The sequence below is a fragment of the Oncorhynchus kisutch genome, linkage group LG23 (assembly GCF_002021735.2).
Source record: "Oncorhynchus kisutch isolate 150728-3 linkage group LG23, Okis_V2, whole genome shotgun sequence".
Taxonomy (NCBI): domain Eukaryota; kingdom Metazoa; phylum Chordata; class Actinopteri; order Salmoniformes; family Salmonidae; genus Oncorhynchus; species Oncorhynchus kisutch.
The window spans coordinates 12,387,423-12,398,762 of NC_034196.2; the positions used below are offsets into that span (position 1 = coordinate 12,387,423).

Below are 11,340 nucleotides of genomic sequence, written 5' to 3' on the forward strand. Positions count from 1 at the left end.
TAGAGCCCATGCCCCGATGATTTGAGGCTGTTCTGAGGGCAAAAGGGGGTGCAACTCAGTGTATATTAAAGTGCATGGAGAATGGTGTTTATTTCTACCTACAAAAATTCAGTCCATGTTTTTTCCACTTGGAATCGGTAGGTTCACTAGACTTTACTCATGATTTCCTCGCGTGTAAAGGTGTTGGAATTAAGTCAAGGTCAGAATATGGCATATCTGTAGATACCACCACACCTTCATTTATTCCATCTCCACCCCAAACAAATAGCTGGTGAATAGCTTGCTATTCTCATTCTTAAATTCAAGGTCAGAACAGAGAGAAAAGTGCATAGAAAGGGAATTATGTTCCATTTACGTTTGGTTAACTCGGGTCTGAATTCCCCCCACAGTGAAAAGCCTACAAGGGGATACGTTTTACTATTGTAGTGGACAAATATGAGAAGAACGTTGGCGTGGCCAAATGCAGGCAACTGTGCAACTCGCTATTCAGGTAGGATGCTATTTTTTTTAAACGTATTTTTTCATATGAAAAATTTTAACAAAATATCATTATTGTATATCGTTGTTATTATTGTAGGCCTATTTATTGATCTAAACCAGCTCCTTAAGAATGCCGAATGTGTTTTGTGAAGTGAAGTTTGATCTGTCTTTATAATTGTGTGCCCCATATTTAGTTTAAGGTTTAAGTAGGCTTGTTGTAAAATTAATATTATTAGCCTATTGCTATCATTTGTTGGTTACGGTAGGCACCAGCCTTTCTTAGTAATTGCTGCAATTGCGACCAGAGTTACTCCTATTATCTACCAATATAATGCTTATCTTAATAAAGAAAAAATATTTGGATAACAAAATTCATGAATTAGCCTCCTTCTGTACACCTATATCTGTATAGCAGACGCAGTAGTCTATCTGGCAAGGATAAAGAAATGCATGTCGGTGTCGGGCATGCCGCCGGCACATCTATCTCTGGGGCTAGGCCTACATTTCTCTTTCTTCATATATATTAATATCATACAGTGGACTCCTAAGCCTATAGGTGTATGCATGCAATGCCCTGATGCATTTATCACTCTCCGACAGCTGAACCGTGATGTGGACAACTATTGTTTAAGGAAAGTAAAAACCAAGAAGACAACTGGCTGTAAAGTTTTGCATACGCTACATATCACAAACAAGGAATAGTGTTTTTGTCATATGCTTCTTTTTTTAAAAGGTAAAAATGGCTCATTTGGCCAATATCCCTCGTTTATTGATGGCTCTGGCTGCATGGGTGGACGGCCTAATGGGTTACGCTCCCAATGCACTCTGTTTGATAGGCATGTGTATGTTCTAGTCTAGGTGGTGGACACACCATTCGCAGGGCTGTATTGTTCTGAAGGAATTCAGAGCTGCATCCATCCCAGCAAAGTCCCAGAAGCGCACGTCAAAGTCGTATCCCCCGGTGACCAGACGGGCTCCAGAGGGGTCCAATGCCAAGGCCGACACCTGAGGAGGGAGGGAGGGAGCAAACAGAGGTTACTTTCACCTGCCAGGGACCTTAACCCAGTAGCAACTAGGTGTTGGTTAAGTGGTTAACAGGACACTACCTAACCAGCCAGCTTAGTGCACAATGGACACAATCTTGGCTGAGGGTCCCAGTAGTTTGTCTGGATGTGCATTGCCTTGCCTTTTAACGCTAGAACCGCCATAGGCCAACGGCCACTGACATTTGATTTAGTAAATTAAAGAAATCAATCCCCCCAAAAAGCTTTGTCCTGCAGCTTCCCAGACTTTTCTAAATGTTTGTATTTTACACAGCTCATTTGTCAGAATTCTGAAACCACAGAGAAGTATGTAGTGCCTTTTACGTTTTTTTCACACCTATTCCTAACTTAACCCGCAAGACAATGTGCTGTAGGATGTTGGTACCCAGCCAGGCGCTTCACAATTGAAGTTAAATTAGGCCCAACTGAATGTTAAGGAGGGTGAAGAGGTTGATTTAATTGTAAAAAAAATTGTGTAATTTATCAGCATTGGCACTCATGTTAATAATTTGACCGTGCGCCTTGTGAGTTGATACCATTCTCTTTGACATTTGACTTTGTAAAAAGATGCTGTTACGGGACTGTTTTATTTACTGTAACTCTATTACTAATCAAATGTACTGTAAGGGAAATGAAAACATGCTGTGTTGCAGTAGGCCTTTAGAGTAAAGGTTATGTTTCGTATTATTCTATCTAACTTCATGAGTGGGAAACAAACGACGCCAGTGAGCCTGCACAGCCGGCCATCGAAACTACACACTATACCCAAATTTACACACATAAGAGTTAACCTATAGACAGGATTACATTTTTCAATATTCTGATTAGTGACAACATTAGGCCTATCAGTTGTCAAATTGAACATGAAGAGATGGGCACATCTTGTAATTTACAGAGGCAGGGAAAGGATCATCACTTTATTGAATCGTCCTTCAGAGTCACATGCAGGTAAAACACTTTGATTTCTATATAGTATCTGAAAGAAGATATTCTGGCATTTATATTACACTTAACTTTGTCAAATAACTCTCATAATTCAAGAAGTAAAGCTCTATTTCCAAGAATATCAGTGCTGTCCATGTATTCATCACATGACCACACTCGCAGCAGCACTTCTCTGGCTACTGTGCAAAAACGAGTAACATAACAAACTTAAAAATCTAATATGCTGTTTATTTATGCAATTCATCTTTTACAATTGTTCATGCACTGACACTTTTGTTTAGGAATACAGCAAATCATTTAACCTGGCTGACTACTAGAAATACTAATTATACTATTTAATTATAATATTCTTTCATTAATTATACTATTTCATTATACTATACTAATTCATTATACTATTAATTAATTACTCTATTACTAATCAAATCTACAAATAAAGTTGATCAAATGGATTTGTGTATGTGTCTGTGTGTGTGTGATTGTTTGTGTGTATGTGTGCATGTGTCCGTGTGACTGGTCTAAGTCTAAGGTCATTGTAGAAATATACAAAACATATTCTTGACTCAAAACAAATGACTAGTGTGTTTTTTTATTGATCTATTTCCACAAATAATTATTCTTGAAATGAATCCTTTATAATATATAAATACAGTTGAAGTCGGAAGTTTACATACACCTTAGCCGAATACATTTCAACTCAGTTTTTCACAATTCCTGACATTATATCCTAATAAAAATTCCCTGTTTTAGGAAAGTTAAGATAACCACTTTATTTTAAGAATGTGAAATGTCAGAATAATAGTAGAGAGCATTTTTTCAGCATTTATTTCTTTCATCACATTCCCCGAGGGCTAAAAGTTTACATAGACTCAATTAGTATTTGGTAGCATTGCCTTTGAATTATTTAACTTGGGTCAAACGGTTCGGGTAGCCTTCCACAAGCTTCCCACAATAAGTTGGGTGTATTTTGGGCCATTCCTCCTGACAGAGCTGGTGTAACTGAGTCTGGTTTGTAGGCCTCCTTGCTCGCACACACCTTTTCAGTTCTGCACACATTTTCTATGGGATTGAGGTCAGGGCTTTGTGATGGCCACTCCAATACCTTGACTTTGTTGTCCTTAAGCCGTTTTGCCACAACTTTGGAAGTATGCTTGGTGTCATTGTCCATTTGGAAGACCCATTTGCAACCAAGATTTAACTTACTGATGTCTTGAGATGTTGCTTCAATATACCCACCTAATTTTCCAGCCTCATGATGCCATCTATTTTGTGAAGTGCACCAGTCCCTCCTGCAGCAAAGCACCCCCAACATGATGCTGCCACCCCCATGCTTCACTGCTGGGATGGTTTTCTTCAACTTGCACGCCTCCCCCTTTTTCCTCCAAACACAACAATGGTCATTATGGCCAAACAGTTTTATTTCTGTTTCATCAGACCAGAGGACATTTCTTCAAAAAGTATGATCTTTGTCCCCATGTGCAGTTGCAAACCGTAGTCTGGCTTTTTTATGGCGGTTTTGGAGCAGTGGCTTCTTCCTTGTTGAGCAGCCTTTCAGGTTGTGTCGATATAGGACACGTTTTACCATTTCCTCCAGCATCTTCACAATGTCCTTTGTTGTTGCTCTGGGATTGATTTGCACTTTTTGCACCAAAGTACGTTCATCACAGAATGCGTCTCCATCCTGAGCGGTATGACGGCTGCGTGGTCCCATAGTGTTTATAATTGCGTACTATTGTTTGTACAGATGAGCGGGGTACCTTCAGGCATTTGGAAATTGCTCCCAAGGATAAACCAGACTTGTGGAGATCTACGTTTTTTTTCTGAGGTCTTGGCTGATTTCTTTTGATTTTCCCATGATGTCAAGCAAAGAGGCACTGAGTTTGAAGGTAGGCCTTGAAATACATCCACAGGTACACCTCCAATTGACTCAGATGATGTCAATTAGCCTATCAGAAGCTTCTAAAGCCATGACATAATTTTCTGGAATTTGCCAAACTGTTTAAAGGCAGAGTCATCTTAGTGTATGTAAACATCTTACCCACTAGAATTGTGATACAGTGAATCATAAGTAAAATAATCTGACTGTAAACAATTGTTGGAAAAATTACTTGTGTCATGCACACAGTAGATGTCCTAACCGACTTGCCAAAACTATATAATAGTTTGTTAACAAGAAGTATATATATATAATAAATATATATATATATATATATATATATATATATATATATATATATATATATAATAAATAAATAAATAAATATATATATATATATATATATAATAAATAAATATATATATATATATATATATATATATATATATATATATATATATATATATAATGTATATACACACACATATCGGTCAAAAGTTTTAGAACATCTACTCATTCAAGCGTTTTTCTTTATTTTTACCATTTTCTACATTGTAGAATAATAGTGAAGACATGAAAACTATGAACACATATGGAATCATGTAGAAACCAAAAATACTGTAAAACAAATCAAAATATTTGAGATTTGAGATTCTTAAAAGTAGCCACCCTTTGCCTTCATGACAGCTCTGTACACTCTTGGCATTCTCTCAACCAGCTTCATGAGGAATGCTTTTCCAACAGTCATGAAGGATTTCTTACATATGCTGAGCACTTGTTGGCTGTTTTTCTTTCACTCTGTGGTCCAACTCATCCCAAACCATCTCAATTTGGTTGAGGTCGGGTGGTTGTGGAGGCCAGGTCATCTGATGCAGCACTCCATCACTCTCCTTCTTGGTCAAATAGCCCTTACACAACCTGGAGGTGTGTTGGGTCATTGTCCTGTTGAAAAACAAATGATAATCCCACTAAGCGCAAAGCAGATGGGATGGCATATCGCTGCAGAATTGTGTGGTAGCCATGCTGGTTAAGTATGCCATGAATTCCAAATAAATCTCAGTGTCACCAGCAAAGCACCCCCACATCATCACACCTCCTCCATGCTTCACGGTGGGAAACACACGTGCGGAGATCATCAGTTCCCCTACGATAGGAGGTTGGAACCAAAATCTCAAATTTGGACTCATCAGACCAAAGGACAGATTTCCACCGGTCTAATGTCCATTGCTCGCATTTCTTGGTTCAAGCAAGTCTCTTATTATTATTGGTGTCCTTTAGTTGTGGTTTCTTTGGAGCAATTCGACCATGAAGACCTGATTCACAGTCTCCTCTGAACAGTTGATGTTGAGATGTGTCTGTTAATTGAACTCTGTGAAGCATTTATTTGGGCTGCAATCTGAGGTGCAGTTAACTCTAATTAACTTATCCTTCAGGTCTTAAAGTAATGATGGACTGTCATTTCTCTTTGCTTATTTGAGCTGTTCTTGCCATAATATGGACTTGGTATTTTACCAAATAGGGCTCTCTCTGTATACCCCCCAATACATTGTCACAAGACAACTGATTGGCTCAAATGCATTAAGGAAAGAAATTCCTCAGGATGCTTTACCATTGGCTTGACACAGGACTGATGGTAGCGCTCACCTTTTCTTCTCCGGACAAGCTTTTTTCCGGATTCCCCAAACAATCGGAAAGGGGATTCATCAGAGAAAATGTACCCCAGTCCTCAGCAGTCCCTGTACCTTTTGCAGAATATCAGTCTGTCCCTGATGTTTTTCCTGGAGAGAAGTGGCTTCTTTGCTGCCATTCTTGACACCAGGCCATCCTCCAAAAGTCTTTGCCTTACTGTTCGTGCAGATGCACTCACACCTGCCTGCTGCCATTCCTGAGCAAGCTCTGTACTGGTGGTGCCCCGATCCCGCAGCTGAATCAACTTTAGGAGACGGTCCTGGCGCTTGCTGGACTTTCTTGGGTGCCCTGAAGCCTTCTTCACAACAATTGAACCGCTCTCCTTGAAGTTCTTGATGATTCGATAAATGGTTGATTTAGGTGCAATCTTACTGGCAGCAATATCCTTGCCTGTGAAGCCCTTTTTGTGCAAAGCAATGTTGACGGCACGTGTTTCCTTGCAGGTAACCATGACTGACAGAGGAAGAACAAAGATTCCAAGCACCACCCTCCTTTGAAGCTTCCAGTCTGTTATTCAAACTCAATCAGCATGACAGAGTGATCTCCAGCCTTGTCAACACTCACACTTGTGTTAACGAGAGAATCACTGACATGATGTCAGCTGGTCCTTTTGTGGCAGGGCTGAAATGCAGTGGAAATGTTTTTGGGGGATTCAGTTCATTTGCATGGCAAAGCGGGACTTTGCAATTAATTGCAATTCATCTGATCACTCTTCATAACATTCTGGAGTATATGCAATTTGCCATCATACAACCTGAGGCAGCAGACTGTGAAAATTAAAATGTGTGTCATTCTCAAAACATTTGGCCATGACTGTACATACAACAACAAAATATATGGGGGATTGGAAATGATGCAGACAATTACAATGATGGAATCTACAATCTATCTGCAATATTAAAGCTGTTCTACTCCATAAACAAATAATATATGTTTATAATAGTTTATGCACTATTTATCAAGCATTGGTGCTTATGTTTGTTGCACCTTGCAGGTTGATATGCATCTGATGCATATGCTAAAGGAGACGCCCGGCAACGTTCCCTAGCGGGTACTGATAGAAAAAGGCCAGGCAGTTCTATTGTTAATGAGTCCTAGGAGGGAAATATCCAAATTAATGGGTGCTATATTTAAATGGGCTCATGAGTGCAATAAGTAACAATGAGGAGTTTGGAATCCACTTTGGAAAGGTTATAGAACACCGCAGTTAATAAACATAGAGGGGGGTGGGGGTTATAGAGAGGAAAGTTGGAAAATACTTACTGTTTTGGTGCCATGCTGCAGCGTAATCTCATGAGTGTCTGGAATCTTCTTCACTGGATTCTGAGAGAGAGGGACAGGAAGTTGCCTGTCATACATGTGTTGATGAAGGTGGAGTGGCACTCTGTCATACACAATATTTAATCTTTAATGGGCTGTGATATGCTACAGGCTGGTTTTCTCCCACAGCACGGTCCACTAGCTACACCTACACCCAATGGGAGGGCTGCGTTTGGCCTGAGGGCCGTGTTATTACCAGAGGCCGACATGTCACAGGCCACCATCCATCACATAGCCCCACGGCGGCCTCAAATCACACCTGCTCTGAGAACGCTGGGTGTCTGGCCTATATCACCCATAACATACACACAGCAAAGAGACTTTTACTACTCAGAGAGAAAGAGGGGTAGATGAGGGAGAACACTTTTTTTAAGGAGAAAACCATCTGGCCAAGTGTCTTTGGGCGGTGCATTTCGGTGGCCTACATACTTTAAAATGATGTCTTTTTGTTATGGTTTATCAGGAGGTGGTGTGAGAAAGCCAACTCTCGCTTTCCCAAGCAGTACACCAAGATTGCACTGGGTCGACTCACAATACATTATTGTGTAAAAGGGAATGATAAAGCAAGTCTCATGAAATGCTAAGAGTGTACTGGCCTCCAGTGGTATAACATAGTAAGAACACACCATGTAAATAAATATGTGGCTTCAGGACTGTAAAAAATGTTCAGTGTTACAGACTGAAATGTATAAAGATCATAATTATGAATCTATTTGGTGTGCTTATGTAAATTGTTTATTGTTGCAGACAGAAATGTATGTACTCATGTAAAGGTTTAGCAACAGTATGGGAGCAGATGTTTTTAGCCTCAAGCAAATCTACTGTAAAATGTTTAGTCATTTCCTTGTGTCATAAGTGGAAACAGACTTACATCATCTTCCTCATCCTCCATATCATCATCGTCATCGTCATCGTCTTCATCGTCAGCTGTGCTTCCTCTGTACCCTGGTGGTAGTGGTGGCCCCACCAAGTCCTCATCATCCTCCTGACCAGTCAGTTGTTTGGGCACTGGGGGGCCAATAAGCTCCGAGTCAGAGTCTGCGTCACTATTGCCGCTGCCACTACTGCTCTCCTCCTTCTTCCTGTTGGGTAGTATGTAATAGAGACCCATGGGTTTCAATAATCTAGCCAATTCTGCATACTGGTAATAACACTCAATTTGAAATGACCCTCCCACACAGTTAATATAACTCAGAGCATATGAAAGTAATTGGTCAGTTAGGATGGGTGGGATTGTTTGTGTTACCTGGGTGCAGGGGCTCTGTCTCTCTGTTTGGAGCTTGATGCCTTGGCTGTATGGGAGCTGTCCCCAGTTTCCTCTTTCTGCCTCTCCTCTGGAGACACAGCTGAGGTTAGACACTTAAAACACACATACACTGAGTTAAAGGGCACATGGCTATTTGTCACTAACCTAATACTTGTTGACTCCTCTCGATTGCTGTTCTTCGGGTCTGCTCAAAGATGGCATCCAGGTCAAAGGTGCGAGCTTTTTTTCCTGGAGTGAAGAGCGGAACGCTGGTGTGAAAATGCTGTACTCACCTATTAAAATACATTTCTGGTGAACATGTTGTTGACGTCAGGTTGATATGAAGGCCAATGGAAGTAACACTTACCAAAGCCAGAGAATCCCATGACAGAGGCCATATCTCCATCACTCTGGTCAGATGCTAAAAGACAAGGAAAGGATTCAATCACACTAGCTGATTCATTCATTCACTACTTTCTCTCAACATGAAATCACTACCATTGTCACACCAAGAACTAACCAAAAATCTGACAGACTGTATACATAATTTACTGATAGACTGACTACACTCCAGAGTGGCTATTGTATTTCACAAGTTCGCTCAGATATGCACAAACACTTACGACAAGACTTCTATTACATTGCAAAAAATATTGCAAAATTTTAATATTTTGCTAACCATACCCCCTATTGCACATTCAACTATTGTTCTTGTTTGAGTGCCTTTGTATTATATTTTTTCATTCCCATATTTTCATTGAATTTCTATTTGATCGTTATTACTTATTTTTTTTACATATATTATACTGTTGTCGCATTGTTGAGGTGAACCTGCAATTAAGCGTGTCATTGTACTGTGTCTGTGTACATGTGTATCCTGTGCATATGACACATACATTTGACTACCTAGCGCATTACAAACTGCACGAGGATACAAACTTCTGTTGGGTTGAGCTACTTTGCAGTTGGACCCGTTTAATTACGAAAAAATTTCGGCGTGCTTTGTTCATTGAAAGAATAGTCGTAGTCAGAGATGCTGTAGTAGCTAACGTCAGCTAGCTAGCTACCAACCAAACAAGCTAGCTAGCGAGCAGCAACAACAGGATGATTTCTCTCACATTCATTATATTGAATAATCATGCTTACTACGAACATTGTCCCCTGCAACCATTTATTCGCTTAATTATAAAATATAAAAAACAGCTAATAACGTAACATTTACCGTTGCCCGTTGTGTTAGGATCCATGTTTTTTTTAAAGTTTACTTGAACTGTGACCCGGAAGCTGCTTCAATATTTCAACAAAAGCGCCAATACTGCCAAGTAGTTGTCATTTCTAGCTATTGATAATATTGTCACTTCCAGTCATTGACCATTTGTGCAGATTCTGTATCTTAAAAAAAAGAGGCATACTTACCCTTTCTAGTACTATCAAAGTCTTTATAAAAATATTTCAAAAAATATTTGATCTATGCCACAAAGCAAAGACTACATTCAAACTCATTTCATTTCTTTTCCTGAGTGGAAATCAACATGTTTTTTATTTGACCTTTTTTTAACTTGGCAGATCAGTTAAGAACAAATTCTTATTATTTTCAATGACAGCCTAGGAACAGTGGGTTAACTGCCTTGTTCAGGAGAACGACAGATTTTTACCTTGTCAGCTCAGGCTTCGATCGTGTAACCTTTCGGTTACTAGTCCAACACTCGAACCACTAGGCTACCTGCCGCCCACATCAGCTGGTTATATAAGTTCACACAAAAATAAATACATAGGCAGGTATTTAAAACCCAAAACAAAAATGTCATATACACACACTGGATCTCCAAAAATAGACATGACAAACTCATACAATACAAAGATATGGCATGAGTACCAATATGATGATGCTGATTCTCTGGTACAAGCTGGTACCAAGAGGATGCATGACAAGACACACAGTACTGACTACCCTCCACATGCTCCCGTGAACAGTTGAGACGCTTTCAAGTAATATCACAGTGTATAAGCACATAAATGGTTTTAATGTTGTGTTGTGATCCTTCCCTTGTGACCCTCTGCTCCTCTTGTCCCTCAAGATAGTCATCCTCGTCCCTGCATGCCGATGGGGATGCTCGAAGTCAATCAGATGGCCCCTTCCGAGGCCACAATGCTTTCAATGGCAGCCCAGTCCAGTTTGCTGAGGATGCTGCCAGTGCTCTCTGACAGGGTATCAAGTCTGTCCAGCCCTGCTCCCCCAGCTCTAGCCACCACACCACCCTGGCCCTCTGAGTTCTCCAGCCCCAGCAACCTGCAGATCTCTGGAGGGGGGTTCCATGGGCTCACCACCTCCTCCTCCCTCTCTTCAGTCTCTCTCTGCTCCCTCGCTCCTCCACCTCTCCATCCAGATGACGACTGGATCACTTCTCTTCTCCACTCTACAGGGCGAAACAGGGTATAACTTTAATCTGTATTACCTAAACACAGGGTTGGGTAGGTTACTTTCTAAATGTAATCAGTAACAATTTATGGATTACCTAAACTCAGTAACGTAATCTGATTACATTCAGTTACTTTTAGATGACTTTCTCTTTAAGAGAGGCATTAGAAGAAGACAAAAATGTATGTTACCAATTGAACGACAACTATTGCAGGATAAATCAATGTTAAAGTTTACATAGCTGGCGATATATGGATGTAAAACTTTACTTTAGGGGTTGGCTATGTAGGCTTCTTATAAACCATCGCTTTCTACTACATAT

The 11,340-nt window shown here is 40.2% G+C and overlaps 1 protein-coding gene across 1 annotated transcript in view; it reads right to left on the reverse strand.

Annotated features, from left to right (window-relative positions):
- wdr70 (WD repeat domain 70) overlaps window positions 1-9,931 on the reverse strand; it is an 80,984-nt gene extending 71,053 nt beyond the window's left edge. The window contains exons 1-7 of the mRNA XM_020458065.2: window positions 9,822-9,931; window positions 8,967-9,020; window positions 8,765-8,848; window positions 8,600-8,687; window positions 8,225-8,435; window positions 7,297-7,356; window positions 1,352-1,485 (exon numbers count right to left, since the gene is read on the reverse strand). Of these exons, the coding sequence (XP_020313654.1) occupies window positions 1,352-1,485; window positions 7,297-7,356; window positions 8,225-8,435; window positions 8,600-8,687; window positions 8,765-8,848; window positions 8,967-9,020; window positions 9,822-9,846 (656 nt within the window). The 5' untranslated portion in view covers window positions 9,847-9,931. The remainder of the gene's footprint in view (window positions 1-1,351; window positions 1,486-7,296; window positions 7,357-8,224; window positions 8,436-8,599; window positions 8,688-8,764; window positions 8,849-8,966; window positions 9,021-9,821) is intronic.
- Between the last annotated feature and the right edge of the window lie 1,409 nt (window positions 9,932-11,340).